At 40.7% G+C, this 27989-nt stretch overlaps 1 protein-coding gene and 1 long non-coding RNA gene across 2 annotated transcripts in view; one reads left to right on the top strand and one right to left on the bottom strand.

The window, feature by feature from the left end:
- Positions 1-20749, top strand: part of ANKUB1 (ankyrin repeat and ubiquitin domain containing 1) — a 28829-nt gene extending 8080 nt beyond the window's left edge. Inside the window, exons 3-6 of the mRNA XM_058730194.1 lie at positions 2305-2521; positions 12427-12541; positions 16121-17059; positions 20620-20749. Coding sequence (XP_058586177.1) covers positions 2305-2521; positions 12427-12541; positions 16121-17059; positions 20620-20749 — 1401 coding nt within the window. The remainder of the gene's footprint in view (positions 1-2304; positions 2522-12426; positions 12542-16120; positions 17060-20619) is intronic.
- LOC131512003 (uncharacterized) lies at positions 1117-27949 on the bottom strand. Its single transcript, XR_009261867.1, has 3 exons — positions 27695-27949; positions 27407-27529; positions 1117-1460 (listed from the first exon to the last, which is right to left on the bottom strand). It is a non-coding gene; the product is annotated as an uncharacterized LOC131512003 (long non-coding RNA).
- Between the last annotated feature and the right edge of the window lie 40 nt (positions 27950-27989).

The following is a 27989-nucleotide window of genomic DNA, read 5'->3' as shown; positions in this document are numbered from 1 at the left end:
GAAGTGTCTCCAATATTGGTCTGCCTCATTAGAACTTAAAATGAGCTTTTTCACAAAAATAAGGTTTATAAAATGATAGATAAATTGAGTTAAAATATTACAAAGAGAACTATATTCCAGATACATTATGAATTAAATGGGCCTGGGAAGTTCCTGGGTGCTAAAAAAAAAAAAAAAGAAAAGAAAAAAGAAAAAAAAAGAAAGAACAAACTCAAAATAAATAAATAAATAAAATAACAAATTCCGTAGGTGCTAATTTTCTTGCAACTTAAGAAACTGGCTTCATTAATAATAATATTTTCTTATTTACACTTTTGATTTTCATCTAAACATTGCCGTATATTTTGCATTTCTAACTTATTACTTGTTTCAGAGCTTTATGTATACCTAGGTTATAGATGCTTGTGTTTATTCATATTATTAGAAGCTCCTTTTTAACTTAACTCTGTAACATTATGTAATTGCTAGTTAGCCATTAAGAGTGACTTGGGCCTTTGCTATTTTGTTTGCACATTACACATTTAATTTTAACTATAAATTAGTATCGGTACCAAGGGCTAACAAGAAATCAGGGTAATCATAAAAGAAATAAGGAACAGCTATTATCTAAAATATAATTTTTCTCCCCCCCCCCACTCTTTTTATTCAGTTTTCATAGAATTTCTTCCTACCTATATGTATCACATGGATTAGGTTGGTCTTTAATGCAGCCATAGGAAAACATAAACATGGTGAAAGGGAAAGGGTGAATCCTACCTATGTCCTTTCAATTTTTACTGAGCAGATTTATGAGAAGCTATTGAGTAAAACTGTTCTAAGCCCTTCAGACTCAGGAAACAGAGGGCCGGAACCTGTTTCTGGTGATTTGAGTCACTGAAATGGGCCCCAGATCAAAGCTTTGAAGCCTAAATGTTCATCAATAACATTCATTACTCTTTTAAAGCCTCTTTCAAAGAGATCTGCATGTTGATTATATCATGGCAATGTGTGACCTGGGAGGAGGGGAATGAATATAACGTATTATAAGCCTGAAACAGGGAGGGGCTCCTGGGGAATCCAGAAATAAATTTTGATAGGAGAAAGGGAGAGAAGAACAGAGGCTGAACAAGAGAGCAATGACTGGTTGGAGCCCCCTTCTCAGTTTTACTTAAGACCCCTCTCCAAGAGTCCCATGTTACAGTGGCAGCACTGTGCATTCAAATCTGCCAAGCCAACAAGAAGCCTTCGAGGAAAAAAATGATTGTCCTGAATCCGATAAAGAGGAAGTAAAGTCAATTTCACTTTTTTTGTTAGAAGAGTGAAAATGTTAATAGCTTCTCTTCGCCCCCTTCACATTTCCCGTTTCCTGTGTTTTTAGTTTTAGTTTGGCTTGATTCACCTGTTGTTAACAGGAGAATGAACATTTTCCCCAAAGTTTCCATTTTAACTCTACTTCAGATCCATCAGTGCCACTTGCTTTCCTATTTGGATTGCAAAAGAAAAAGAAAAAAGGAAAATTTTCACTTATATTTAGAACTTCCCTTTTTAAAGAGTAAAAATAAATACACGTTTGTTTTTTTTTTAAGTCAAACCATACAGACAATGAAAAGCATAAAATGATAAGCCAACTATCCCCCCAATCTTGAACTTGGTTCCACTCCTTAGAGACAACCTCTTAGAAAGGATTTTAAAAACTGACCAAAGGTTTAGAATCCATTGTATTTCTTTCTTTTTAATGTTTATTTATTTTGAGAAAAAAAAAAAGAGAAAGAGAGAAAGCATGAATGTGAGGGGCAGAGAGAGTGGGAGAGAGAGAATCTCAAGCAGGCTCCATGCTGTCAGTGCAGAGCCTGATGCAGGGATTGATCCCACAACCGTGAGATCATGACCTGAACCAAAATCAAGAGTCAGACGCTTAACCAACTGGGCCACGCAAGTGCCCCGAAGAATCCACAGTATTTCCAAATCAATGCACAACGTAACAGTGGAGTTGTTTCTCAACCAACACCTCTATAAGTGCAGCTTGGATATCAATTATCAACATGCCTCTTGTGTATCTGGGTTTGCCGACTAAAAAAAGGGGTCTCAAAGCCCTGCCAAGTCTTCTTTATGCTACTCAAAGCAGGAGGACTCCTTAATATCCTTGGGACAGAAGAACAAGAGTTAGACCAGAAGCCAGGGAACCTAAATGGCCTTTGCCCTCATCCTTAGCACCCACATCATGGAAGTTACAGGCACTTAGGGCCACCCTCCGAAACGTTTTTCCCTTGCTCCAACCCCAAGACAGTGCTTATTCTTAAGTTCCCTCCTTCTCTTTCCCCTTAGGAAGAAAATAAGCCAACTCTCTATGTGTTCAATGCTGTGACCCAAGAGACAATGCCAATGATGGAGAACATCTCCCTTCTTAGTAAAAAAGTGTCTGATCTGAGAACACTGGTAGCTCTGAGATGTGGCTTTCCCGTGAGTGTCTTCTGTCTCCGGACCCCAAACGGAATGGAGATGTATGACTGCAACACCCTCAGGGACTACCAAACAGACATCGGTACTGCCCACTATATTTGATACTATCTACTGCTCAGCGCTAGGGTTCTTCAATACCAGATTTGCAACAAATGGAGGAATTGTTTCCAAACTAAAACTTCTGTAACCTCAGTGGGGATGTAAATTATCCATACACCTCTCTGGTAGCTGGGTCTGTAGACTAAGAAATAAGAAAGGTCTCATAGCCCTGCCAAGTCTTGTTCTCTTTTCTCAAAGTAGGATAACTTGTTAATATCCTCGGGATAGAAGAGCAAAACTCAGACCAATTTATATGTCTCTCTTTCAAAATATATTTCAAGAATACATAGAAGGAAGTTCAAATACACGTTCTTTTTCTCCTTTTTAACACGAGTGGTAGCATGTGAGACTTGCAATCTTATTTTAAGATATTATCAGTTACATTAATCTTTTAAACAGCATGAAGCAGATACTGTGCAGGCATTCATCCCTGATGTACAGATTAGTGAGCTGGCATTCATCCCTGATGGACATATTACAACCTTTATTTAAATATTGTACTTCCAGGTTGTGACTGCTGTAGCCATATACCATGAAGACAAAATCAAAGGACCATCAGATTGTTTTAACTCTATTGGAAAATGGTTCAAACCTTACAGAGATTCTTGCTTGAGGTGAATGAATCTTTGTGATAATTAGCAGAAGTTTAGGTAACGTTGTGTTGTCACATTTGTTGCAATGGAATTGGACTTCTCCCAATTTATAGTAGGGCTTTGTAAACATCGTTGAATTAGGCAGTTTTGCTTTTTATAACTGCTAAATTTTCATTTATTGTTATTTCTCTTGACTCTTATATTTGCTAATTCTTTCATGGTACTTTAATTGAGGCTCTCAAAACTTTTGACATCATTTATCATCCTGTTTTTGACCAAAGGAAGTGATGTTCTGGGATTTGTCCTGAGAGTACCTCACAGTAAAGCACATGCCAGTCTGCATGCTTGCTAAGAGATCAGCCCTGCCCAGAAGATGGTGGAGGCTTATGTGAGCAAGGACACACAAGAGGCATTTGTCCCCAAGCAATTTATGATCTAGTTATTTAATGAAACATAAAAGGATACATGAGAAAATTAGGGTGACTGCTCTTCAGGCCTATGGTACTCAGATTATGATATGACAGTTTACAGCTAGAAGAGAATTTAGAAATGGCTTGGTCTAACCTCCAATTTTTATAGATTTAAAGAAAGCAAAAATATTCCAAATGGTTAAATGATTTGCTCAGGATGTGTCAAGGATAACCCAGGCCTCCTAAAATGACCCCATAGGAATGATGGTTTTCAAATGTCAGGTTCTAGGGGCTCGAGTATGACCAGAGTAGACTGCTTTGGCCACCATTAGAACACAGGCCATAGGGGTGCCTGGGTGGCGCAGTCGGTTAAGCGTCCGACTTCAGCCAGGTCACAATCTCGCGGTCCGTGAGTTCGAGCCCCGCATCAGGCTCTGGGCTGATGGCTCAGAGCCTGGAGCCTGTTTCCGCTTCTGTGTCTCCCTCTCTCTCTGCCCCTCCCCCGTTCATGCTCTGTCTCTCTCTGTCCCAAAAATAAATAAAAAACGTTGAAAAAAAAATTAAAAAAAAAAAAAAGAACACAGGCCATAGGAGGAGAGGCAAGGAAAGAAGAGCCTCAAAGAGAAGGGAGGAAAAGTCTTTGGGCTGCTTCATATCTTTGTGCAAAGCATCCCTAGTGTTCCTCAATAGCTAGTCCACCTTTTTTAACTAGAGGGTAAAGGAGTTATGATCAGCCTGTCTTCCAGGTTCTCCCCTTCCCAGTCAATGAGTCATCCCTGATGCTATCAAGAGTTGAAAATTGACCCCTTTCTAAAGACAGTGGAAAATCAGAAGGCTTCTGAGAAACAGTCAAGCTCATATTGAAAATCAAGGACTTCAGGGGTGCCTGGGGGGCTCAGCTGGTTAAGCATCCAACTCTTGATCTTGGGTCAGGTCATGATTTCGCCATTTGTGAGTTCAAGCCCTGCGTCGGGCTCTGTGCTGACAGCGCAAAGCCTGCTTGGAATTCTCTCTCCCTCTATATCTGTCCCTACCCCACTTGTGTTCTCTCTCTCTCTCTCAAAATAAAGAAATAAACTTAAAAAAAAAATCAAGGACTTCAGTAGTTCATTTAGTCTGGAAATACTTACTAGCTCATATAGAGAGATGCAGAACTGCTTCTGCACTCCAAGCATTTATAATAAAGTGGTAGAAAGAAGGCATGCACATATATTTAGTTATAATCCAATAAGTCAGCTCAGTGTAGGCTGAAGGGCTCAAGGGAAGGCATTCTGGAGAATGCTGGGTGTGAGCACACAAAGATAATCATCTGAAATGAAGAAGGGAAGACATTCCAGGCTTCTGAGCCAAAAGAAAAACACAAGCCACAGGTTCACAAACATGGGTTTAATCCAGGGAAGACAAATATCAGGAGACTGTTCCAAAGAGTGGAGGAGCCTCGCTGAGACCAATAGGAAACACAACTGGGGTCAGATTGAGAAGGGTCTTAGGGGTGAGGCAACAGAGCTTAATATGTAAGCTTAATATGCTTGCCACCATAGCCACGTACATTCTGGAACAGAAATGTTTTAGCAGAAGTTTAATCTGGTAGCAAGCAGCATGAAATACAGATAGGAGTGAAGAGAGAAGGAAGGTGATATGACAACAGGCTTTCTGAGGATCCCAGTATTAACCAATTCCACTAGCAACAGAAGAGATGAATCTGAGAAACCCAGGAAGTAGAGACAGGATGTCAGGCTAATCACATTTAAGAAGAGGGAAGCACCAAGGCTCTGACACTAGGACGGTGGTGGTGAAATTTGGGAAAAGGAGCTTATGCTTTGGGTCCTGAACTTTAGATATAAAGAAACTCAGAGAGTATGGTTTATTTCCTAAATGTTACTCTGCTAGTTGGTAGCAAAGTTGTAAGTACATGTGACATCGTCTAATTCTACTCCATGACAAATATGGTGTGAGGGCTTAATGATGGGTTGGGTTAGCAGATACTGCTGTAGGCATCCTGCCCATGGGTCAGGGGCCAAGCCCTAGGAGACGTGCTTTCCTGAGAGAGTAAGTACAGAAAAGAACATGTCAAGGGCCAAAGGCCAGTGGTCAGGACATGCTGAAGTCAGGGCAAGTAGACAGAAGAGGAGTCAGAAAAGGAGACATGCAAAGTTGTCAGAAGTGGGAGGGAACTGGGACTTTGCATTGTCACAGATGACAAGGAAGAGACTGTTTTCAGGATGCTGGTAAAAGGCCAAAGACAATGTCTGAGAAAAACTTTTTGATTTGGCTTAAAGGTCACTGGTGAGCTCAGAGCAGTTTTAATAAAGAGGATGGAGACAGAAAGATTTCAGGGATTAAAAAAAAAAGATAAGTAATTAGAGGATAAAGGATGTTTTTGGTGATAGAATATTTAATGATTAACTTATCAAGAATTTGCCAAAGCTAAACATTCTCTAATATTTGTGATTTTGTGACTTGAGGCTTATTGGTACATCATATAGGTACAACACACACCCACACACCCACACCCACCTTTTCTTGTATCAATGTGTATGGGACATTTATATGCTCATTTTAACCTCATTTCTAGTTTTTTTTTTAATTTTTAAATATTTATTTTTTATTGAGAGAGAGAGAGAGTGCAAGCAGGAGAGGGGCAGAGAGAGGGAGACACAGAATCTGAAGCAGGATCCAGGCTCTGAGCTGTCAGCACAGAGCCCAATGCAGGGCTTGAACTCATGAACCGCAAGATCATGACCTGAGCTGAAGTCAGATGCTTAACTAAGCCACCCAGGCACCACGAGCCTCATTTCTAGTTCTTAAATCTCTATCCTGGCTTTTGCTTTCCTCTTGCTTATCTATGTGCTTGTTTGCTAGTTACTCTGTCTATATTTTCTATATGCTTATAAACTGACATTAATCCTTTCTGGAACAACTGTGCCTTACCAATAAGTGAATGAAGGAATACCTTTCCTTTACAGAATGATGCCATTGGTATTTTTCACTATAAATGCCATGTGGCATGTATTCGTGGCCAGAATGAGCACATTGTATCTCAGAGACTATTCCAGAAGCAGGGTCCTATCAGCTCAGACCCTGAAATCTCAGCTGGCTCAAAGGCCCTTCTACCAGCCCTTAGGCCCCTTGAAGACCTACATGTTATTTTAATTCATTTTATAAATGAGAAAAATGAGGTTCAAAGAAGTTAAGTGACCAGCTCAAGGTCATACTGCTAATAAATCATAATCACACACTCAGGATTGGGTTCTTTCCAACAATTTATACTGCCAACTTTTATTGGCACCTACTTTTATTCATGCTCTTTAATTTCTGATAAATGTGTTGTTTTGCTTCCCACGAGGGGAAACCCACAACAGGGAAATGATTTCCATATTCAGGAAGAAAAATCTCAGATCAGATAGGCAGATATTGACCTCAAAGTATGGATGAGGAATCCGGAAACTTGGGATACAGGGACCACATAGGGAGAAGTTGAAGACAATTCCCTAGAACAGGCACTGTTGCTCATACCTGCTTTCCTGAATGGCTTGGCATGGTGATGGGTTTGCAAGTAGAGAGTGAGCAGATCCAGGTTTTATAAACATATACAATTTTGGGGGTCTTTGAAAAAAATTCAAAATTAAGAAGAGAGGATTAGAAAACTCATATAGTGAGAGGTCCTGAAGCTTAGGTCTCATTAGTTTTACTTCCATTTACAACAAGCATATTTCAAGTAAATTTCTATTTTTCCAACAGAATTCTTAAACTTATGAAGAAATTTAATATGTGACAAAAGAAGTATTACAAACCAACTGGGATGGAAGGATTATCCAATAAATGCTTAACTTGCTTAGAAGTTCTCTGGATTTTCAAAAGTTGTGCATTAAGAGAAAAACCATCCATTGTTACCTTTGTTCCTTCAGAAATGAGGACTGCTTCATTGCAAGGAACTAAAATTAATAGTTAAAACACGTGTAACAATTGTTTCCAGATAGGGAGTTAAAGGAGAATAAAATACAGGGCTCGACGGAGGTGCCCTACTGCTGATGAGGATTTAAATCATATAGCCTTCTCTGTAGTTTTCAGAATCGGGGTTCATCAACAGTGGACAGGATGATCAAGGAAGAGCTGAGATCCTAATGTTAGGCAACCACTTAGGAAAGGGCAGGTGGGCCAGGAAAAGGGGAGTTAGTCTCAAATGAGTCTTGCTGGTGGGATCCCTGAGATAGGTAGACAGATCAGTCTGCAACTACATTTAGGAAGACAGAAGTTGACCCCAGGGTGACCCAGCAGGGGCCTGGTGGGCGAGCCATAGCATAGCATCAAAGTAGTGAGTGAATGAATAAATAAATAAATTACATAAGAGGTGACAAACCAGACAAGCTAGTTGTTGACATCAGAGGCTCTGACAACACATAACAGAAATCTAACCCCAGGGATTGGGGTTCAGAGTAGGAACTTCAGCTCCAGGCTCAAAGAATGGATGAACCTCAGTCCTAAAACCCAAAAGGTAGAGTAGGATACTGACATTCATGTTCTGGGGCACAAGGTGGGGGCTTGGTCAGGAGGGATAAAAAGGCAACTTGCTAGAACTGAGACAATATCTGAGCCAGATGAACAGAAATGCCAACTTCCCACCTTAGCTACTGGCTTAACATATTCCCTTTTACTAGAATTAAGGTTATTTCCTGGGCCTAGAGTTTGGCTGGCTCTTCAGATGGAAGCTGTGCAGCCTCAGCTGTAGAGGATCAAGGAGGCTGCGGTACAGTGTCAATCAGGCTTTTCAATGCTCATCTGTGGATAACAATTTTTTTAAGAGAGAGGGAGAGCAGGAGCTGGGGACAGGGGCAGAGAGGCAAAGGGAGAGAGAGAGAATCTCAAGCAGGCTCCAAACTCAGCCCACAGTCTGATGTGGTTCTCGGTCCCATGACCCTGGAATCGTGACCTGAGCCAAAATCAAGAGTTGACTCAACTGACTGAGCCACCCAGGGGCCCCTATGGGTAATTTTTATAGTAAACTACAAACACAGCAAATCACTTAAGTCAGGAGATGAAATAAATGTACTTGGAACAGTGTTTAAAGTCCCTTGTTTTCAGTGCTACCCATAGGAGTCAAACCTTTAAATAAGAAAGTTTAAGTACAGCAAGAAGCTTCAGAGCAACTAAATCTATTGCATCAAGGATAATAAACACCTGCAAGTATTTATTATAAACTTACTATGTGTCTGGGCCTGAGGGTATGTATGGATAAGCCAAGTCACACATATTCCCAGTTCCTACTGCCAAGGCCATCATATTGATTCAAAGGCAGTCAGCCAATCTACAGATTGTCCAATGACATCAGCTCTCACAGCTGAGTCAATTAAATTCTTGTTTGGAGACAAAGATAACACAGAGGACAGGAATGTAGGCACAGAAGCCAGATTGCCTAGGTACAACTCCTGATTCCACTACTTACTGGGTATGTAAAACCTGGGCAGTTTACTGAATCTCATAGTGCCTCAGTTTCCTTAGATGTCAAATGGAGAGAATTATACAACCCATACTTAGGATTGTTGTAAATGTCACATTCTCTTATTCACGTAAAGTACTTAGAATAATGGAGAGCATATAATAAGCATTCAATGAGTATTAGCTGTTCATACTCAATATATTATTATCATTAATTATTACTAGCCTTGTGAATTCCAATTGGGAAATATAGAGAGACAAAACCGGTTATCAGTGTGGGCAGAAAATTCACAGTGTCATGACGTAAGGTTGGGTCATGGCAAAGCAATGTTGCACGCATACCTCAGCTACGGCAGGACAAACTGTAAGAAGGCAGGGCAGCCTGTTAGCAGAGAAAGGGAGGAGACACAAAGAGCTAGAGGGCTTGAGAAAGAGAGAGAGATCCTGGAGCTCCTGGGAGTTGGGGAGTGGCCCATCTTGAGTACTTTTGTTCGCAACGTACAGCAGATCTGGCCCTTGACTCAGTACAATAAACCCCATTTTCCTGAGGGCCTCCTTGCAGCCCAAAAGCATAACTAGAACAGAACCCACAGACTGGATGAGACAATGCTTGGGCTCAGAGAGTTCTCTGTCAGGGTTTATAAACTGTGAATTCCAAAGCAGAAATGTATTTTTAACAATAAAGACTTTCAACATACATTATGGTAACCAGTTGAACAGTCCTTTTATCTATTTAGAGCGGTGAGCTAATGACATAATTAAGAAGGGCTTCCCGGAGGAGGTGATTCCAGGGTTGCATCATAAACTATTGGCAGGAGGGCGTGGGTAAGAAGTCACAAGAATTCAGACAGCAAAAGGAGAGACCCCAAGGCCAGAAACAGCCTGTTGTGCACACTGAAGTGCAGGACAGCCTCCTGGGCTACAAAGGGCTAGGAGGGCAGCAGGTGGCCAAAATGGATTCGGGAAATAGGGTAGAATTTCCTTCAACAAATATTTACTGATCATCCACCATGAGCCAGGCACCACCAAGGAAAGTGAACATAGAGCTGTGAGCAACAGTGGCAAGATTCCTAGCATCTTGAAGCTTGCGGTTCAGTGGGAAAGGCAAGCAGCACTAAGTAAACAGAAAAAGAGCAAATTTTAAATAGAAATGAGAACTTCTTAGTAAAAGGAAAACAGGATATGGGAATAGGGAGTCATGTGGTAGCATGGGGCGGGGGGGGGGGGGGAGGCTATTAGATGGTTAGCTAGAAGAGGAGATGACAGTTGAGCAGAGACCTGAATAAAGGGATGAGGAGGCTGGTGGGAGCTTCCGGAGGTAGACTTAGGTGAAAGATCATCTAGGCCTGAAATAGGGTGGAGCCGGGGAGACGGAGGCAAGGAAATGGTTCTTAAACTTTTATGAGATAAACTTTTCAGGCCTTAGCTATTGTGCATGAGAAAAAGGGAAGGACAAAGAGTAACTCCTCAATGTCTAGCTGAGGGAGGTAACAAGGAAGACAGTGGTGCCACAAACTGAGACACAACGCAGGAGGAAGAGTAGGTTGAGGAAAGATGAGTGGTCTTTCAGAACAATGGGTTTATAGTGCACTCTCTTAGGTGCCTGTGTCCCCAGCAGGGGGACTCTGGAGCTGAAGCAGAGGCCTGGTGTGGAGATTTGGACTTTGGAATGAACGCCATGTGGGTGGTCAGTGAAGCCAATAGCATCACTGAGATTGCCTTAGTCAGCCAATATTCAGTGAGCACTTATTAAGTGCCAGGCTATGTGGCAAGTCTTGAAGGAACTTTCTTTTTAATGAGGACATGAAAAATAAAAAAGTCCAAACAAGAAAAGTGATTTAAAGTACTGATGATAGGAGCTATGAAGAAGTTAAAATAAAGTCATAGGATAAAGACTAAAGGAGTTGGGGGCGGGGGGGAGGGGGCAGTGGTGGCCAAGAGGGTCCTTTGTGAGGACATGATGCTTGAACTGAAAACTGAATAAGGACACTATCCTGTGAAAAGCTGGATGAAGACCCTTTGAAGCAAAAGAAATTACAAGTCTTCAGGTCTTGAGATGGGAGTAGACGTAGTGTGTCTGAAGGACAGGTGAAAGGTCAGAGTGGCTGGGACAGAGTGAGTGAGTGAGCCAGACAGGAAGGAGATTGGGTTTTACCCCGGGGGAATGTGTAGAGAAAGAAAAGAAGGCTGAGGAAAGATTCCTAAAAAACACCAGCCTGAAGGACAAAGGGTATGTGGTGCTACCTAGCATAGACCAGGAGAGAGTAGACTTTTGAGGAGCAAGTGACAAATTCTCCAGCAGCAGGATGCCTGGGTGGTTCAGTCAGTTGAGTGTGTGACTCTTGATTTCAGCTCAGGTCATGATCCCAGGGTCTTGGGATCAGGCTGCATGCTGAATGTGGAGCCTGCTTGGGATTCTCTCTCTCTCTTCCTCTGCCCTTCTGCCCTACTTGCACTTCCTCTCTTTCCCCATTAAAAAAAAAAAAAAAATTCTCCAGTGGCAATTAACAGATTACTTTCATGTTCATAATACAGAATATCTATTCTGTGAAGGATAAAACGAAAGGATCATTCAACTCCACCCACAGCCCGCTTGTAAGCTAACGGCCCCAAAAGCCCATTAGTCCTGTCACAGTTTCTTCAGTTTCCTTTTCCAACATACTGGCTTCAGTTGACATGGTGATGTATAAATTTTTTTAATGTTTATTTATTTTTGAGAGAGAGAGAAAGAGTATAAGCAGGGGAGGGGCAGAGAGAAAGGGGGACACAGTATCCGAAGCAGGCTCCAGACTCTGAGCTGTAAGCACAGAGTCCAATGTAGGGCTAGAACTCACGAACCGTGAGATCATGACCTGAGCCAAAGATAGATGCTTAACCGATTGAGCCATCCAGGCGCCCCTACATGGTGATGTATATGTCAGCACGGAATCAATGTCCACAGGACTATTTTAAGATAGGTGCGGGGCGCCTGGGTGGCGCAGTCGGTTAAGCGTCCGACTTCAGCCAGGTCACGATCTCGCGGTCCGTGAGTTCGAGCCCCGCGTCAGGCTCTGGGCTGATGGCTCGGAGCCGGGAGCCTGTTTCCGATTCTGTGTCTCCCTCTCTCTCTGCCCCTCCCCCGTTCATGCTCTGTCTCTCTCTGTCCCAAAAATAAATAAATTAATTAATTAAAAAAAAAAAAACGTTGAAGATAGGTGCAAAAAAGTATTGCAGCATTATATGCAATTGCTGTGCAGCTGGGAAAATGGAAGTGCACAGAAGTTAAATGGCTTTTCCAAGTGACTGCAGGCCTAAGCTAAAAATAGCATCCCTGTCTACTTAGTCCAAGGTTACTTTTCAATTTGCATCTAGCTTGTGCCTCTGTTGAAGAAAGCTATCCTTAGAAGTTTTATGGATTTCCAAACCACAGTGATAGACTGGGATGATTAACTGCCTCTCTTGATCCACAGGCACAACACTTCGTTTGGACGTCTGGGATGGATGGAAGGAATTTCTGATGGGTTGTCTTCTGGGACAAAAACTTAAAGTCCAACGCTATTTATCAAATGAAGGACCAGTACTCAAGTATGGAGATAAGACAAATGCTAAATTAAGTAATTTTTACTGAACTTCCATAGGACCTTGAGCCATCAATTCACTCTACAGCTGGAGTGCCGCGCCATGCCAATTCCACTTAGCATGAATTAACCTGAAATTATTATTGAGATATTTGCTGGAAAAAGATAGCAGGGATGTCACCAAGGCTGACTGCCTTTGGTGATGGATTGCAATTCAGGTAGACTTTCCTCAGGAAACACTATTTAAATAAGTGATGTCAGTTTGGTTTGGAAATCAGACTTTTAACAGCACTTTGAAAGCCCGTCAGAATAAGTACCTTGCCACCCTCATATTCAATATCCTAAAAAGCACTGATTGCTAACTGATTGGCTGAAACATTGGCTGCCTCTCCCTGAGCTCCCAAGGAATTTTTCAAACTGCTTTTAATACAAGCCTTCATACTTCTGCCATACATGAACATGTGTGACTGGGGCAGTGGATGGTAGGCTCAGAGAAGCAGGTGGTCATTTTAATGTATCTCTGCAGTCAGCAGCTTCTCATACATGTAAGTTGCATTACTCTTTAGGTTTTAATTCAATGGTATTTTAGGACAGGGACCCCTCCTGGTGATTCAATCATGCTTTACAGAAGCCCACACACCCAGCAAGAGCTCTAAGGGCTCTAAGAAGTGACAGAATAGAAAACAGCTTCTGCGATTGTATATAATATTCAATATTCTGAATTAATTTCTATTTAGAGATAGTGATACTTCCCTTTTTTCATGTTCTAAATCCGAAGAAATGGCTTGTATTGCATTGTTACTTTAATAGTGCATATTTATTGAGTACTTTGTAACAAGACACTGTGTTACATGTATTACCTAATTTTATACTTAGAACAATTTTATGAGGTAGATACTCTTTTATCACCAATGTCACACAGCTAGCCAGCGCACAACTAGATACCAAATCCTAACAATTTAATTCTAATGCTCAGATGCTTAACCATTCCACTTGACTTAATCCTTAAGTAAAATCTGAGGAGGGTGAGCAGTGGGGGGTGTGGCTGTGTGCCTGCTTTAGACCCTGCCCCCAATGTACACCCATGCGCGTGGCTCAGCTGACCCAGCTGGGCCCACAGGCTCACTCAGTTCCAGGCCTTATCGGCTCTGGTGATGGGTTCCCAGACTGCAATCTCCCTGCCCACGCTATCTGTATTCTCATCATGCTAAAACACACACACACACACATAGGAACCGGATGGACAGAGGCACACAGGGGAGGAGGGGAAAAAGAGAAAAAAAGACCTATCAGCTCAGAGAATATACATGATCAGGCTAAAAAGCTCCTTTTATTCTGTCACCCAATCAGCAATGATCTATTGAGCATATACCACACATGATCCTAGGAATATACCAATAAACAAGATATGGTCCCTGCCTTCAACCTTACAATCCAGTAAAGGAAACAAAAAAAACAAGCAACAGTGTGCGTTGGTGGTATAGTGGTGAGCACCGCTGCCTTCCAAGAAACAAGTCACCAATTCCTGGAGAAGCAGAATTGCAAAATGATTAGGGACACAAACTCCAGGGCCCTTCTGCCTAGGTTCATAGCCCTACTCTCCAAGTGTTTAGTGTGTAAACTTGGGCAAGTTATACAGTCATCCTGTACTTGTTTCCTCCTTGAGGAAAAGGGAGTAATAATTGCATCTGTCTCACAGAACTGTTTCAGAGATTGTGTGACTAAATCATCGGGATTTAGAGGGCTGGTTGGCACATGGAAAGCGGGACATAATTGCTACGTGCTGTTGCTGTCACCATTCAGTATGAAAGAGTCATGACATGGATACAGTCATGATCCATGATATTGGATTGGGAATGTATACAGTGGGCAACTAACTAGACTTAGGGGATCAGGTAAAGCATCCTGAGAAAGGCAACTGACGTCTGAAGGGCTGATACTTAGGCAAATGGAAGGGAGGGAAAAAAAAAAAAAGATATTCCAAAATTGATGGAACCACATGAACAAAGTCCCAGGGGGCAAGAGAATAGCTTCAAAGAACTGAAACAAGTTCCACATGGTAGGTCATGAAGTGAGAGGGAGCTAGTGGCCGGAGGCTAGAAGGATAAGGAGAGGCCAGCTCTTGCAGGCACCTGTAGAATTGTGAAGGAACTTGGGCTTTATCTTTTAAGTTCTGGGAAGACATTGAAGGTAGAGAAAAGCCATGATGAGACCTGCATTTTAGAACATTGCTCTGGTTGCAGTGTGAGGAATAGAGGCAGGCAGGGGACAGGGAGATAGTCAAGACGTAACAGTGGCCTGAACGAAGCTTATGACAGCAGAGGTGTGGCTAAGAAAACTCGACTGTGAAAAGATAACATTTAGAAGATAGAATCAGTTAGTCTAGGTAACAATATGAAAGCAAAGGCCAGTTAGTCCCTCCAAGAGGGACTCTTCTCCCCAAAATAAGAAAATTGATCACATTCAGAGATGCTGATTTGCACTAATGAATTTTGGGGGAAAAAAAATGATGTGTGAACCAAAATGCCACTGTATTAAGGCATAATTCTAATTAGTTATAATCTAACTGTGGGTCCTGGAGACCCACATGTTCTGAGAAGGTCATCTCCTTGTACAGGAAAATTACACAGGAAGCCGCATACACATCAAAAGATGGTGTGGTGAGCATGTAATCAGAGACAGGAGGGTCAGTTGGTTTTGGATGTAGGTGGTTTTGGATGATGCCAGGCAAGCTTGCCTCCATCTCTATAATGGGGTCCGATAGCCCTGCCCAAGTATATCCTGGACAATACTTAGTGAACTCTGTCTAGGTTTGCCTCCCTAATTCTTATTTCTCTGAACAGCCCCCACCAGTCATTCAACTTATGCTTTATGGGGAGGGATAGTAGGAAGGCCAGTGTGGCTCTAGGACAGTGACAGGGAAGGGGGTTGTGGAAAGTGGGGCAGGAGAGCAGGGCAGGGGCCTGATTGTAAGAGGCCTTGTAGGTCAAGGTGAGGAGTTAGGATTTCAATTGCAATGGGAAGCTATTGGAAGGTTCGGAACAGAGGATAAACTATCTCCCGTTTCGGGGATAAAAAGGTCACTGAGCGCTGTGTGAGGAAAAGCCCGTAGGGAAATACAAGGAGGTGGGAGACAGTTAGGAGACTATGGCACTGGTGCTGGTGGGAGTGCAACGTAGTGGTTTAGATCTGAATAGCAGTAGAGACTTTAAGAAGCCAGAAAATAAGGGCTGATGGTAGAAAAGACAAAACAAACATAGAAATCCATAGTTCTAAAATGTGCTGGATTTCTTCCAGTACTTTCCCAATTAATATAAAGGTTACCTGTTTTCACTGGGACTTTGAGTTTCATAAAAAAGAAAACCACTCCAAGGAGCCCACTTTGAATTATTTGCCTGTGCATAATGGGATAATCTATACCAGCAGGATCTGTGCAGTTTAAGCTGTATATTACCATACACCTTTCCTGAGAACATTCTATGTAAAAGTTAAGAAGAAATAAACATCTTAACTAGTATGTTTTGTAACTACATTATCAGTTTGCTGACTTACTAAACACCCACTCCCACTTGTTTCATTCATTCAGGTATCAGAAAAAGGTAGCCCTGTTCATCGCCGCCTTCTATGGGTACATCGAGCTCACTGAATGGGCCCTGAAGCAGGGCGTGCGGCCCGATGAGGCTGTCGGTGTTCACCCCTATCGAGCATGGTGCCATGAAGCCCTTCATGCAGATGTCTCTAAATGCCCCATTCATGCAGCTGCAGAAGCGGGCCAACTGTTGATTCTGAAGGCCTTTGTCAACTGCAGCGTGCTGTGCCTGGAATGTAAAAACGCAGCGGGGCAAATCCCCCTGACCATCGCATTTAAACACAAGCATAAAGACTGTGTATTGTATTTATTGAGCAAAATGTGGTCCATGGTTTCTTTTCCGAAAATATCAGTTCCCATGAGGATTTATATTAAAATAAAACAATGGGTCCTCAAAGCTCAGAGTCACAACCTTAATAAAGGCCAGCTTTGCAGCGCAAGGGTCCTTGGGGCAAAAGTTGGAGACACTGTGATGGTGGATGGTTTCACCACACCACAAATGACCTCCAAGGGCTGGCATAAGGCTCAGAACAAGGACTCACAAAGCACTGTGGGTAAGCTACCACCTCTCAAGGAAGAAACTGCAAGCAAGAAACCTATCAATCCTTTGGCAATTTCACAGCAGATCACAAGACGACAAACCTTGAAATTACCTCCACCGGTAGATGCAAATACATCCTTTAAATTACAAAGACAGCAACAACAAAATCAGAAAAAAATTACTGCTGCAGCTAAGAAAAAAGAAAAGTTCATAAAAAATACATATCTCCCCCAAATCCCCCTCCCTCCAGTTTCAAGAGTGGGCTATTCACACCCATCTTTTTACTATGCAACACCCAGTGCTGACTTTTTACTCAAATCGTCCTTTGCGTGCTTCTCAGAGCACAGTGGTAAGACTCCAAGGGAGAACGCCATCTACTGCTTAGCCGTGGCCAGGTAACGTTTTCTCTTTAAATACATAAGGACAAACCTTTAATAGGGCCGCTCTAGGGCAGGAAGTGGTCCATGAAGCCCTACCATGCCATATAATGTAATACAGGTTGTACGAATGCATCAGTATCCAGCTTCAAGGACCTCATCTTAGCCTTGTGTCTAGGACAAAATGAATTGATTTTACTGGCCAATCCAATCTGTGTAGTATCTGTGTAGTAAAAATCATTTTACTCCTCAGGCTTTCGGAAAGAAAAGAGACAGTAGAAAGAGTTGTATCAAATAACAAGGTCTGGGGCACCTGGGTGGCTCCGTTGGTTGAGTGTCCAACTCTTAATTTTGTCTCAGGTCATGATCCCGGGGAGTGAGCCCTGCATTGGGCTCCGGCCTAAGCATGGAGCCTGCTTGAGGTTCTCTCTCTGTCTCTCTCTCTCTCTGTCTCTCTCTCATTCTCTCTCTCTCCTTCCCTCTATCCCATCCCCCACTCACATGTTCTTTCTCTCTAAAAATAAAATAAAAATAACAAGGCCCCTTGACTCTTTTTTTAACTAATAAGAAATTGTTAATAATTAAAGGGAGAAGGGAGAGACTTGAAATGGGGGAGAGACACATTAAAAGTGTCATGGAAGACTGGATGGTAATGAAAGTGGAAGGAAAGAAAGGAACAAGTAAATAACAGACTGAACCATAAAGACTTCAGCTGACTTACTGGGCAAGATATATTGGTTGGGAAAGATCTATATTGGACAGGGTGATAGAGTTGACATTAATATTTAAGGTCAGCTTAAAAAGTAATCCATTGTCACATTTAAAGACAAAAACCAGTGTATCAGGAGTGGACTTTTCAGGCACATTCATTTCATAAGATAAAATTTGACATTGGTCATCAGATTTCACTGAAAACACAACTCTGATCAGATCTCAGGTCCCATCCATTACTTATGTGGTTTTTTTGCGTTCTAATATTACAGTAGAATATAGATTTATGAGTGGTTTTCCCCCTTACTCAATATAATGAAAAGGAAAGAAAAAAAACAAGGCTAGATTGTTTCAGTTGTCTTTCAGTATTTGTCTTTATTTCCACTCTACTTTATTTCAGCTAAGCTGCTGCCACCTAGTGGTCAGAGTAATCGGGCTATAAAACTGGCAAAATTTGGAACAGCACAATGAAACTAACTGCTTAACAACTTTAATTTTCATAATTCGTGAGCTATCTCTGACTAGAATGTATAAGAGATAACCTAAAATTCTATAAAAATACCCAAGAAAATTATTAATTGAAAACATTGGGGTGCCTGGGTGGCTCAGTTGGGTAAGCATCAGACTCTTGATTTCAGCTTGGGTCATGAACTCGTGGTTGGTGAGCTCAAGCCCCACATTGGGCTCTTTGCTGACAGTGAGGAGTCTGCTTGGGATTCTCTCTCCTTCTCTCTCTGCTCCTCCCCTGTGCATGCATGTGCACAACAGCGCTCTCTCTCTCAAAATAAATAAACATTGAAAAATTATATAGTTATCTTAAAATCATGCTGTAAACATAAGAAAGGAAGCACTGATTAGTTTTATCAATAGATGTACATTAGAAATCAAAAGATGCACTTTTAAAACATTCTTAACTGCTTATTATGTCCCAGTGAAGTGCTAGGCAGAATGCAAACATGCAAAGGTAAAGCAAGGAGTTAATCCAGAACATTAATGATGAATGAGGCAAAGTTGGATGGAGTTCAAATATTTGAAATACTAAGGTAATTTTATGCAAGATTGCTTCTGATAGAATTGGTGGAAGCCCTTTAAATTTCAAGAACTTTGCCAGACAAAAGGGGTGGTGGTAAAGAAAAGGAGCCAGGTACAGGTGCCATCATGGTCAAGGGCACTGTTTTATGAAAGGGTAAGAGAGAAATTTAGTTTTCAAAGAAGTCAGCAGATCTGCAAAAGGCATTTTAGGGGACAGGGAGAAACCGGCTAAAGATGAAACTAGCAAGGTAGACTGCATGGAGAAGCGTCTTGGGTGCCCAAGTGGAGAGTGTGCTTCTTGTTAGGAAGTAGGTAGGAAGATCATGGAAGTTTTGTTTTTTTTTTTTTTTTTTATCAGACAAGTCACATAATCAGTTTGTGTTTATTCTGGAAGATGTATCTGGTGGAGATGTGTGTTAGAGTCACTGGGAAGAAGTCTTACTGAAGCTGTGGAAGGCCTACAGTAGAGTTAGGAGGCTTCAATAAAGGAAGCAAAGAATGATAAAGACCTGGACTAGAGCAGAAATAGTAGGGAAGAGGAGAAAAGCCAAATATGACAGATATTTCTGAGGAACAATCTGCAAACTTTGCTAATTAGATGTAGAAGTAGAGAGAGAAGGAGGAATTGAGTTTTATTTCTGGAGTTAGAGATGGTGAGGAGATAGCCAAGTCACTGTGTTATTAGAGCAAGGATACTGAAGGGGGTAGGTTTAGAAAGAAGACAAAAGACATGGAAATTGGAAGTGTCAGTCAGGATTTAGGAGTCATGGATATGTGAGTTGAAGCAATTAGTAAATAAGGCCTCCCAGGATGAGGGTGCAGAGAGAGAGGAAGACAAAAAGGACAGAACCTCAGAGGACCCCTCTAAAGTAAATCACATTTGGGATGCCTGGGTGGCTCAGTTGGTTAAGCATCTGACTCCTGGTTTCGGCTCAGGTCACGATCTCATGTTTTTGTGGGTTCAAGCCCCATGTCCAGCTCCATGCTGAGGTGCGGAGCCTGCTTAGGATTTTCTGTCTCCCTCTCTTGCTGCCCCTCCCCCACTTGCACTATGTCTGTCTTTCTCAAAATAGATAAGTAAACTTAAAAAAAATAAAGTAAATCACATTTATATCCTACAAAGTGGGAGTAATGATATTCAAATCTACAAGTCCTTATTAGCATATAGTCAGGGAATAGCTACTATAAAACATTAAATTTCACTGCATTTCACTTAAAGCCTATTTAATATCATTTTTTTTAATTAAAAACTTTTTTTTTTTTTAATTTTAGAGAGAGTGTACAAGCAGGGGAGAGAGGCAGAGGGAGAGAGAGAGAATCTTAAGCAGACTCCACACTCAGCGCGGAGCCTGATACAGGACTGAACCCTTGACACTGAGATCATGACCTGAGCCAAAATCAAGAGTCTGACACTTAACTGACTGAGCCCACCCAGGCTCCCCAAGGCTATTTAATTCTTATCAATGAAAAATAACATGTTTCTGTTGGGGAGGAAAAGGAAGAGAAGGGAGACACCAGAGAATATATCATCTATATAAGGATGCCTGGGGATATAGAAAAAGGTTCAAGCTAGAGAATTCTGTATGATATTGAGTGGTTTTCTGATTCTAGGTGTGAGTGCTAAATTTCTAGTATTGCTTGGGAAAATAACACTTCCACTGCTTCACAAGGAACCAGTTTCAGAAAGATTCCAACTTTCTATTTTATAACCTATCTGTGTGAGAAGATAAACTAACCACAGTTACAAAATGAACCTTAAGATTTCTATCATTTCAGCAACAAACAGGGACAAGATTGGACTTCCTTACAATTTTTTTTGTCTTGTTTTCTTGCAGTGCCTTTAAAGAGAAACGATGGCTTCAGCAGTTAGGAATAGCAAGAGTTCTAGCCAAAAAGAGCATTTCTAACCTGACCACACAAGGAGGCCTGACAGCATGTGAAAATCCTCCAGAAATCGTGCTTTGAAGAGTCATGACAACCTCAGTTTGGGCAAAGACCTGATCAAACAGAACCTTCAGTTCTAATGTTAACATTTCAAGTAATTAATGCTATAAGTTCTAATAATAGTTCTAATGCTACACAACTATCAACAGCATATTTAACATCTAACATCAGGTTTTCTTGAATTCCATCACTGGCAGTGAACATTCCAGGCATGTGTTTTGCATAGTTTGAGAAAGAATCTATAAGAAATGGAAGGTAGTAGTCGCCTTACAGAGTAGGAAAACTGGAAGGATGGGAACCAAGAATGGGGGTGAGAACTTTTACAGTTTCTCTTTTTTTGTTTTCCTGGGTTTATTTTTAATGCTTTCTCTTTTTTTAAACCATATTAATGTAGAACATAATAAAAATAAATTCATTTTAAAAGTAGGACGGTTACAAACATCCTCCTACAAAAGTCAAGTTCTGGTCTTAGATATCTTTTGAACTTCTGCTAAAACATTGCTTTCCATTAATTTTTTAAAATTGATACACACAATGAATTGCACAAATCTTAAACATAAGATTCTATGGCTCTGACAAATATATACATCAATATAACCAATACCCCAGTCAAGATGCAAATACTTCCATTTCCCCAGAAAGTCTCTCCAAGCTCCTATAACTAAGTCCATCCTAATCCCCTATAGGCATCCACTTCTCTGATTTCTGTATCCATGCATAAAGTTTTCTAGTCAAAGAAATCATACGACTGGTCACTTCTGTTTGCTTTTGTTGCTCCGTGTAATATTTATGCTGTCGCATGTATCAATAGTATATTCTTTTCTCTCTCCCTGTAGTGATATTCTTTTTCATTCCTGGTATTGGTAACTTTTGCTTTCTCTACTTTTCTGTCATAAATAGTCTTGCTGATGATTTATTGTTATGAAACATAAATGGTTTTTATCAATTTTAATAGTTTAGCTTTTTACAGTGAACTATTACTTTTAATTCTTTCTATTGTATATTTGTGTTCTAATTTGTTTCTTTCTTTCTTTTCTTTTTTTTTTTTTTTACAGTTTTTACTTCTCTGATTAAAATTTTCATCTGTCATCCAATGTTTTGGACATATTATTCATAGTTATTTTGGAGTCCAGGTCTAATAACTCCAATATCTATACTTCCTTCATTCAGATCTTTCTTTGACTTTTCTTTATTACCTAGTATATTCCATTGTATGGATACACCATAATTTATCTGTTCAGCTGTATGTGTATTTGGGTTGCCTATAGTTCTGTGTTGTTGTGAATAAAACTACTATGAATATTATTGTAAAGGTCTTTTTCTGGACATAAGCTTTCATTTTTCTTGGGCAAATACCTAGGAGTGGAATTATTGGATAATACATTGGATAAATGTACATTTAACATTATAAGAAATTGCGTAACAGTTCTCCAAAGTGGTTTTATGATTTTATACTCCCATTAACAATGTACAAATGTTCTGGTTGTTTCACATACTTGTCAAAATTTGGTGTCATCAGTGTTTTTGATTTTGTTATTCTAGTGGGTTTGAAATGACATTTCATTATGGTATTAATTTACATTTCCTTGATGACTAATGATACTGCAGGCTTTTTCATGTGCTTATTGGTCATTTGTATATCTTTTGTGAAGTATCAACTCAAGATTTTTGCCCATCCGAAATATTGGGTTGTCTTTTAATTATTAGTTTATTGGAGATTTTTACATACTCATGATACAAATTCTCTGTATGATACAAATACATACAGATATATGTATTGCAAATATTTTTTTCACAGGCTGTGGCTCACTTTTTCATTTTATTAATGGCGCCTTTTGATGAATGAAAGTTTTTAACTTTGATGAAGTACAATTTATCATTTTTTTTCTTTTATGGCTAACGTCTTCCATTTTCTCTTTAAGAATCCTCTGCCTATCTCAAAGTTGTGAAGATATTCTTGTATGTTTTCTTCTAGAGGTTTCATAGTTTTAGTTTTTACGTTAGGTCTATAGTCCATCTTGAATTATGTTTGTGTGTGTAATACGACGTGAGCGTCAGGATTCATTTTCTCCCCCTGTTTATCAAATTGCTGTAGCACCAGTTGTTGAAAAAACCATCTTTTCTCTCATTGAATTACCTTGGTATCTTTGTCAAATATCAGTTTACAATATTTATGGATCTATTTCCAGACTCTCTATTTTGTTCCATTGATCTACTTACTTATAATTATACTATACCACACTGTCTTAATTACTATAGTTTTATAGTGGGCTTTGAAATCAGGTAGTATGACTATTCCAGCTTTGTTCTTCTTTTTCCGAGTTTATTTTGGCTTTTCTTAGTCCTTTCATTTCCATATAGATATTTTTTTTTAACATTTATTTATTAAAATAAATGTCTCTAAAGAGAGACAGAGCGAGACAGAGCATGAGTGGGGAAGGGGTGGGGAGGGGGGGGCACAGAATTGGAAGCAGGCTCCAGGCTCCCAGCTATCAGCACAGAGCCCAACATGGGGCTCAAACCCACAGACTGCAAGATCATGACCTGAGCCGAAGTTGGACGCTTCAACTGACTGAGCCACCCACGTGCCCCTTTCCATATAGATTTTTATTTTTTATTCTTATTTTTTTTAAGTTTATTTATTTTTGAGACAGAGAGAGACAGAGCATGAACGGGGGGAGGGTCAGAGAGAGAGGGAGACACAGAATCGGAAGCAGGCTCCAGGCTCTGAGCTGTCAGCACAGAGCCTGACGCGGGGCTCGAACTCACGGACCGCGAGATCGTGAGCTGAGCTGAAGTCGGACGCTTAACCGACTGAGCCACCCAGGCGCCCCTCCATATAGATTTTTAAATAAACTTGTCATTCTCTATTAAAAAAAAAAAACCCGTTGGGATTTTGATAGGGCACACGTGATATCTTAATAATATCGAATCTTGCAACCCATGATGCATTTCTCTATCCATGGTATATGTCACCATTTATTTATATCTTCCTCTCTTTCATCATTTTTTTTTAGTTTTTGGTGTAAAACTTTTGTTAAAATTTTCTTTTTAAATTTTTAATGTTTTTATTTATTTTTGAGACAGAGAGAGACAGATCAAGAGCAGGGGAGGGGCAGAGAGAGAGGGAGACACAGAATCTGAAGCAGGCTCCAGGCTCTGAGCTGTCAGCACAGCTGACATGCGGGGCTCGAACTCACAGACTCTAAGATCATGAGCTGAGCTGAAGTCGGACACTTAACTGACTGAGCCACCCAGGCGCCCCCCTAAAGTTCATTTTTAAAAAATAACTTTAAGTTTCAAGTTAGATATATTTGGAGTTGGGCCACATAGAAGATTAATGTAAAAGAAAATACAAAGATGATGCCAAAGAGATATAAGGCAGCATGTGTATAGGTGCTAGTTCATTGTAGAGACAAGAAGGGATAGATAGTAACTGGAAGAGGACCCAGGTTCTGGGGCACTGGTAACATTATATTTCTTGACCTGGGTAACTAGGTGTGTTCAATATGAGAAAATTCAACAAAAAGTATTTTTTATCTTTTCCATTTTATGTACCTATTTTATAATCCAATTGAAAAGGTGAACTAAAATAATTTTTAAAAAATCAAAGGAACTAATTCATGCATTTTGCGCCAGATTCAGACCCATGAGAGGGCAATCCATGTGAGTGATGGGTATGACCAGGCTCTTATCCTCGTGACAGCATGCATGCTGAACCAAACTGCAATTCCTTGCAGAGGATGATATTTTACATAACATCGAAACACAGCCAAGGAAATTCTGGTGCAAAGATTCTGGGGCTGGGATGTCTGAGAAGGAAAAAGGAATGTGGGGATATCTCAAGGAAAAGGAAAGTGGATGAGGTGGAAGGAAATAGAAAAATAAGGAAAGCATGCAAGAGGACAATTGATATGAAGCCTTTTTCCCTGCCAAAATCAAATGAAAAAATACTGAGTATACTTTCTTCACTTTAGCCCCAGAAGTAAAATGGCACGAAGTGACTTTAAGACCTTACGTACTTATAATGTAATACAATTGTAAAGCATTAGTATTAGCATGTATAGGCATACCCTGGGACACTTAGCCTGAATCTTATTGGAATCAGAGTTAATCAGTTAATCAGTAGAAGTTGCTACCTTCTCTGTGGGGTTCCAAATCATTTTGTTCAAACCTCAAGTATTAGCTCATCATACTCATATTGACTTCACCTAATTGTCCCCCTCAATTTATTGTCATCGTGTAGAGGGAAAGACATTGTTTTGTTCACCTCCAAACTGCCAAGGCATAGCATATGCTTGCACCTTTGAATAATTGCTCAACAAACATTTGTTGCACCAAATGAATGGATTTTAGGATGATTATGCACACAGAATTCTCAATGATTTGGGCACATAAAATCTGCTATAAAATAGAAATGCTCCAGTTTGCAAATCTTTCAGTTGTTTAACATTAATTTATTGTTTAATTTGATCATTAAAATAAATTTCTTGGGGTTCCTGGGTAGCTCAGTTGGTTAAGTGTCCAACTCTTGATTTTGGCTCAGGTCACAGTCTCACTGTTCATGAGTTTGTGCCCTGCACTGGGCTCTGTGCTGATGGTGCAGAGCCTGCGTGGGATTCTGTCTCCCTCTCTCTCTGCCCCTCCCCAGCTTGCTTTCCATCGCTCTCTCTCAAAATAAATAAATATTTAAAAATCAATTCCTTAATGTGAACTTATTAATTCATTTAAGCATGATAACAGCCCTGTATGGCACAGAAGGGCAATCATCATTAAAACACCTGTGGAGATGACACTAAAGTAAAGGAGACAATCAAGTGAAGTCAATACAGTATAATGGGGCACCTGGGTGGCTCAGTCGGTTGAGCGTCTGACTCTTGATTTTGGCTCAAGTCAGGATTCCGGAGTTGTGGGATTGAGCCCCAGCTTGTGGAATCACGCCCTATGTTGGGCTTCGTGCTGAGCATGGAGCCTGCCTAAACTCCTCTCTCTCCCTCTTCCTCTGCCCCTCCACTGCTTGCATGCACACTCTCTTGCTCTCTTTCTCTCTCAAAAAAAAAAAAAAATCAAGAGGCTAAGTTTATAACATTTAAAAACAACTTGTTGGAGGCCTTATAGGAAGTATGAAAACCAGATCTGGAATCTAGACTTCAGATTTTTCATTCAGGTAATTTCCTCTAAACTATGATATGATATTTAGTAATAAAACATTGCTCTGGGGGTGCCTGGGTGGCTCAGTTGGTTGAGCGTCTGACTTCAGCTCAAGTCATGATCTCACAGCTTGTGAGTTCCAGCCCCACATCAGGCTCTGTACTAACAGCACAGGACCTGGAGCCTGCTTCTGATTCTGTGTCTCCCTCTCTCTCTGCCCCTCCCCTGCTCATGTTCTGTTGCTCCTGTTTCAAAAATAAATAAACATTTACAAAAAATTTTTTTAAAAACAAACCAAAAAAAGTTGCTCTGTAAATTGTCCCAGAGAGTTCTAACTCCCAGGCTGCTTCCCCCCAGCTATAACTTGGCTTCTTGATCACTTTCTTTGGCCACTCCATTCTGTTACTTCTATTCGCCACCTTCACCCCCGCCACCCGCATTTTTAGTCCCTGAGATCACAGGGAAGAAAGGCTATATCATATTGGCATAGTATTATATCTACTTGTAGATTCATTTAGGCATTTCTTATTCCCCATGAATGTATGATTCTTGAAGTATCTCCTTTGTGCCAGCTGAAACTGGTTCTTACTGCAATGATCCCCTCATTAACCCATGGATTCACTACAATCTTTGACATGTGTCCATTATATATTTGTCAAAAAATCATGATTTTACTTTTTTCCGAAAACTATTCTTAAATAATAGACATTTTCTCAATTAGGAATAAAAGCTTCTTCAGGAAACAATGCTATTTTTGCTGATCTCCAACTTACAGTCTAAGAAAATATTGTGCTCTCTCTGCAAATGCTGCTTCAAGACCTAACTGACAAATTTAAAGACATTCCTTTCTGTGCCCCTCCTTTCTGTGGAGGAAACAAACAATTTCAATGTGAAGGACAAGGTACACACAGCAAACAGAGCTAAAACAACTTCCAATTTTCATTTCTGCCCAGGAGATAGTATAGAGAGAATTATCTCAATCCCTACATATAACAATAGATATGAAATCTCTCTCTACTCCCTCTTCTCTTTCCCCCCACCAACTTCCCCACCAAGAGGGGTGAGATTTGGAAAGTCCTGTTCCTATCAATTGGCAATTCCATAGTCTCTGATATTTGAACCACAGCAGGTGAGAAGAAAAAGCTGGGAAAAGACCCACATTTTCACACTGTCTCAACACATAAAGATAAAAATATTGTTCTGAACTCTGCAAGCATCAGTCATTGTTGTCATCATCACCTTTTTTTATTATTATTAATGTTTATTTATTTATTTTTGAGAGACAAAGAGAAAGAGAGAGCGCACAGGCAGGGGAGGGGCAGAGAGAGATGGAAACAGAATCCCTAAAGCAGGCTCCTCGCGCTGTCAGCACAGAGCCCAATGCTGGGGTCAAACCCACACACCGTGAGATCCTGACCCGAACCAAAAACGAGAGTCAGAGGCTTCAACCAACTGACCCACCCAGGCACCCCTTGTCATCATCATCTTTATCTTAATTCATAATCACTCATAGAAATTGTTACAAACCTTCAGGTTTCAGCCTGCTGTGTAGAATGATGGGCTTTGGAGCAGGTCGTCAAGGGATCTGACCCTCTCCTTCCAGCTGTGTCTCTGGCTTATTATGTGATCTTTGGAGCTTTGATTCGTCATCTGTAAAAACAAGGTCATAGCTCTTGAGCGAATTAAATTAGATCAATCAAATAAGATAACATATACAAAAACTCTGTGCAAACTAATAGCTCTATAAAAGTTAGTTTCAGTCGCTTGACCTTTCTCTGTTTCCTTATCCCTCATGGGAACAATAATGGTACCTACCTCATAGAATTCTTCTCAACTCTAAATAAGTAAATACATGTAAGAACATTTCCTGATACAGTGCTTAATACATGTTAGCTATTGATATTATTCATGTAGGCTCCACATGGGGGCGTGCAGGATTTTAAACGTCGTTTCATCTTCCACTGAGCATGGCAACGCGCATCCACCAGGCTACGTCTTTTCAAAATGATTTGCTAGCGGAAGAACCTTCCAACCCCAGAATACACCACCGGCGGGCGTTCGAGTGTAGGACTCAGGCCGGAACCCAAAGCTGGGGATGTGGAGAAGCCGG

The sequence above is a fragment of the Neofelis nebulosa genome, chromosome 5, assembly GCF_028018385.1.
Source record: "Neofelis nebulosa isolate mNeoNeb1 chromosome 5, mNeoNeb1.pri, whole genome shotgun sequence".
In the NCBI taxonomy this organism is placed as follows: Eukaryota; Metazoa; Chordata; class Mammalia; order Carnivora; family Felidae; genus Neofelis; species Neofelis nebulosa.
This window is presented reverse-complemented; position numbering and strand designations above follow the sequence as displayed.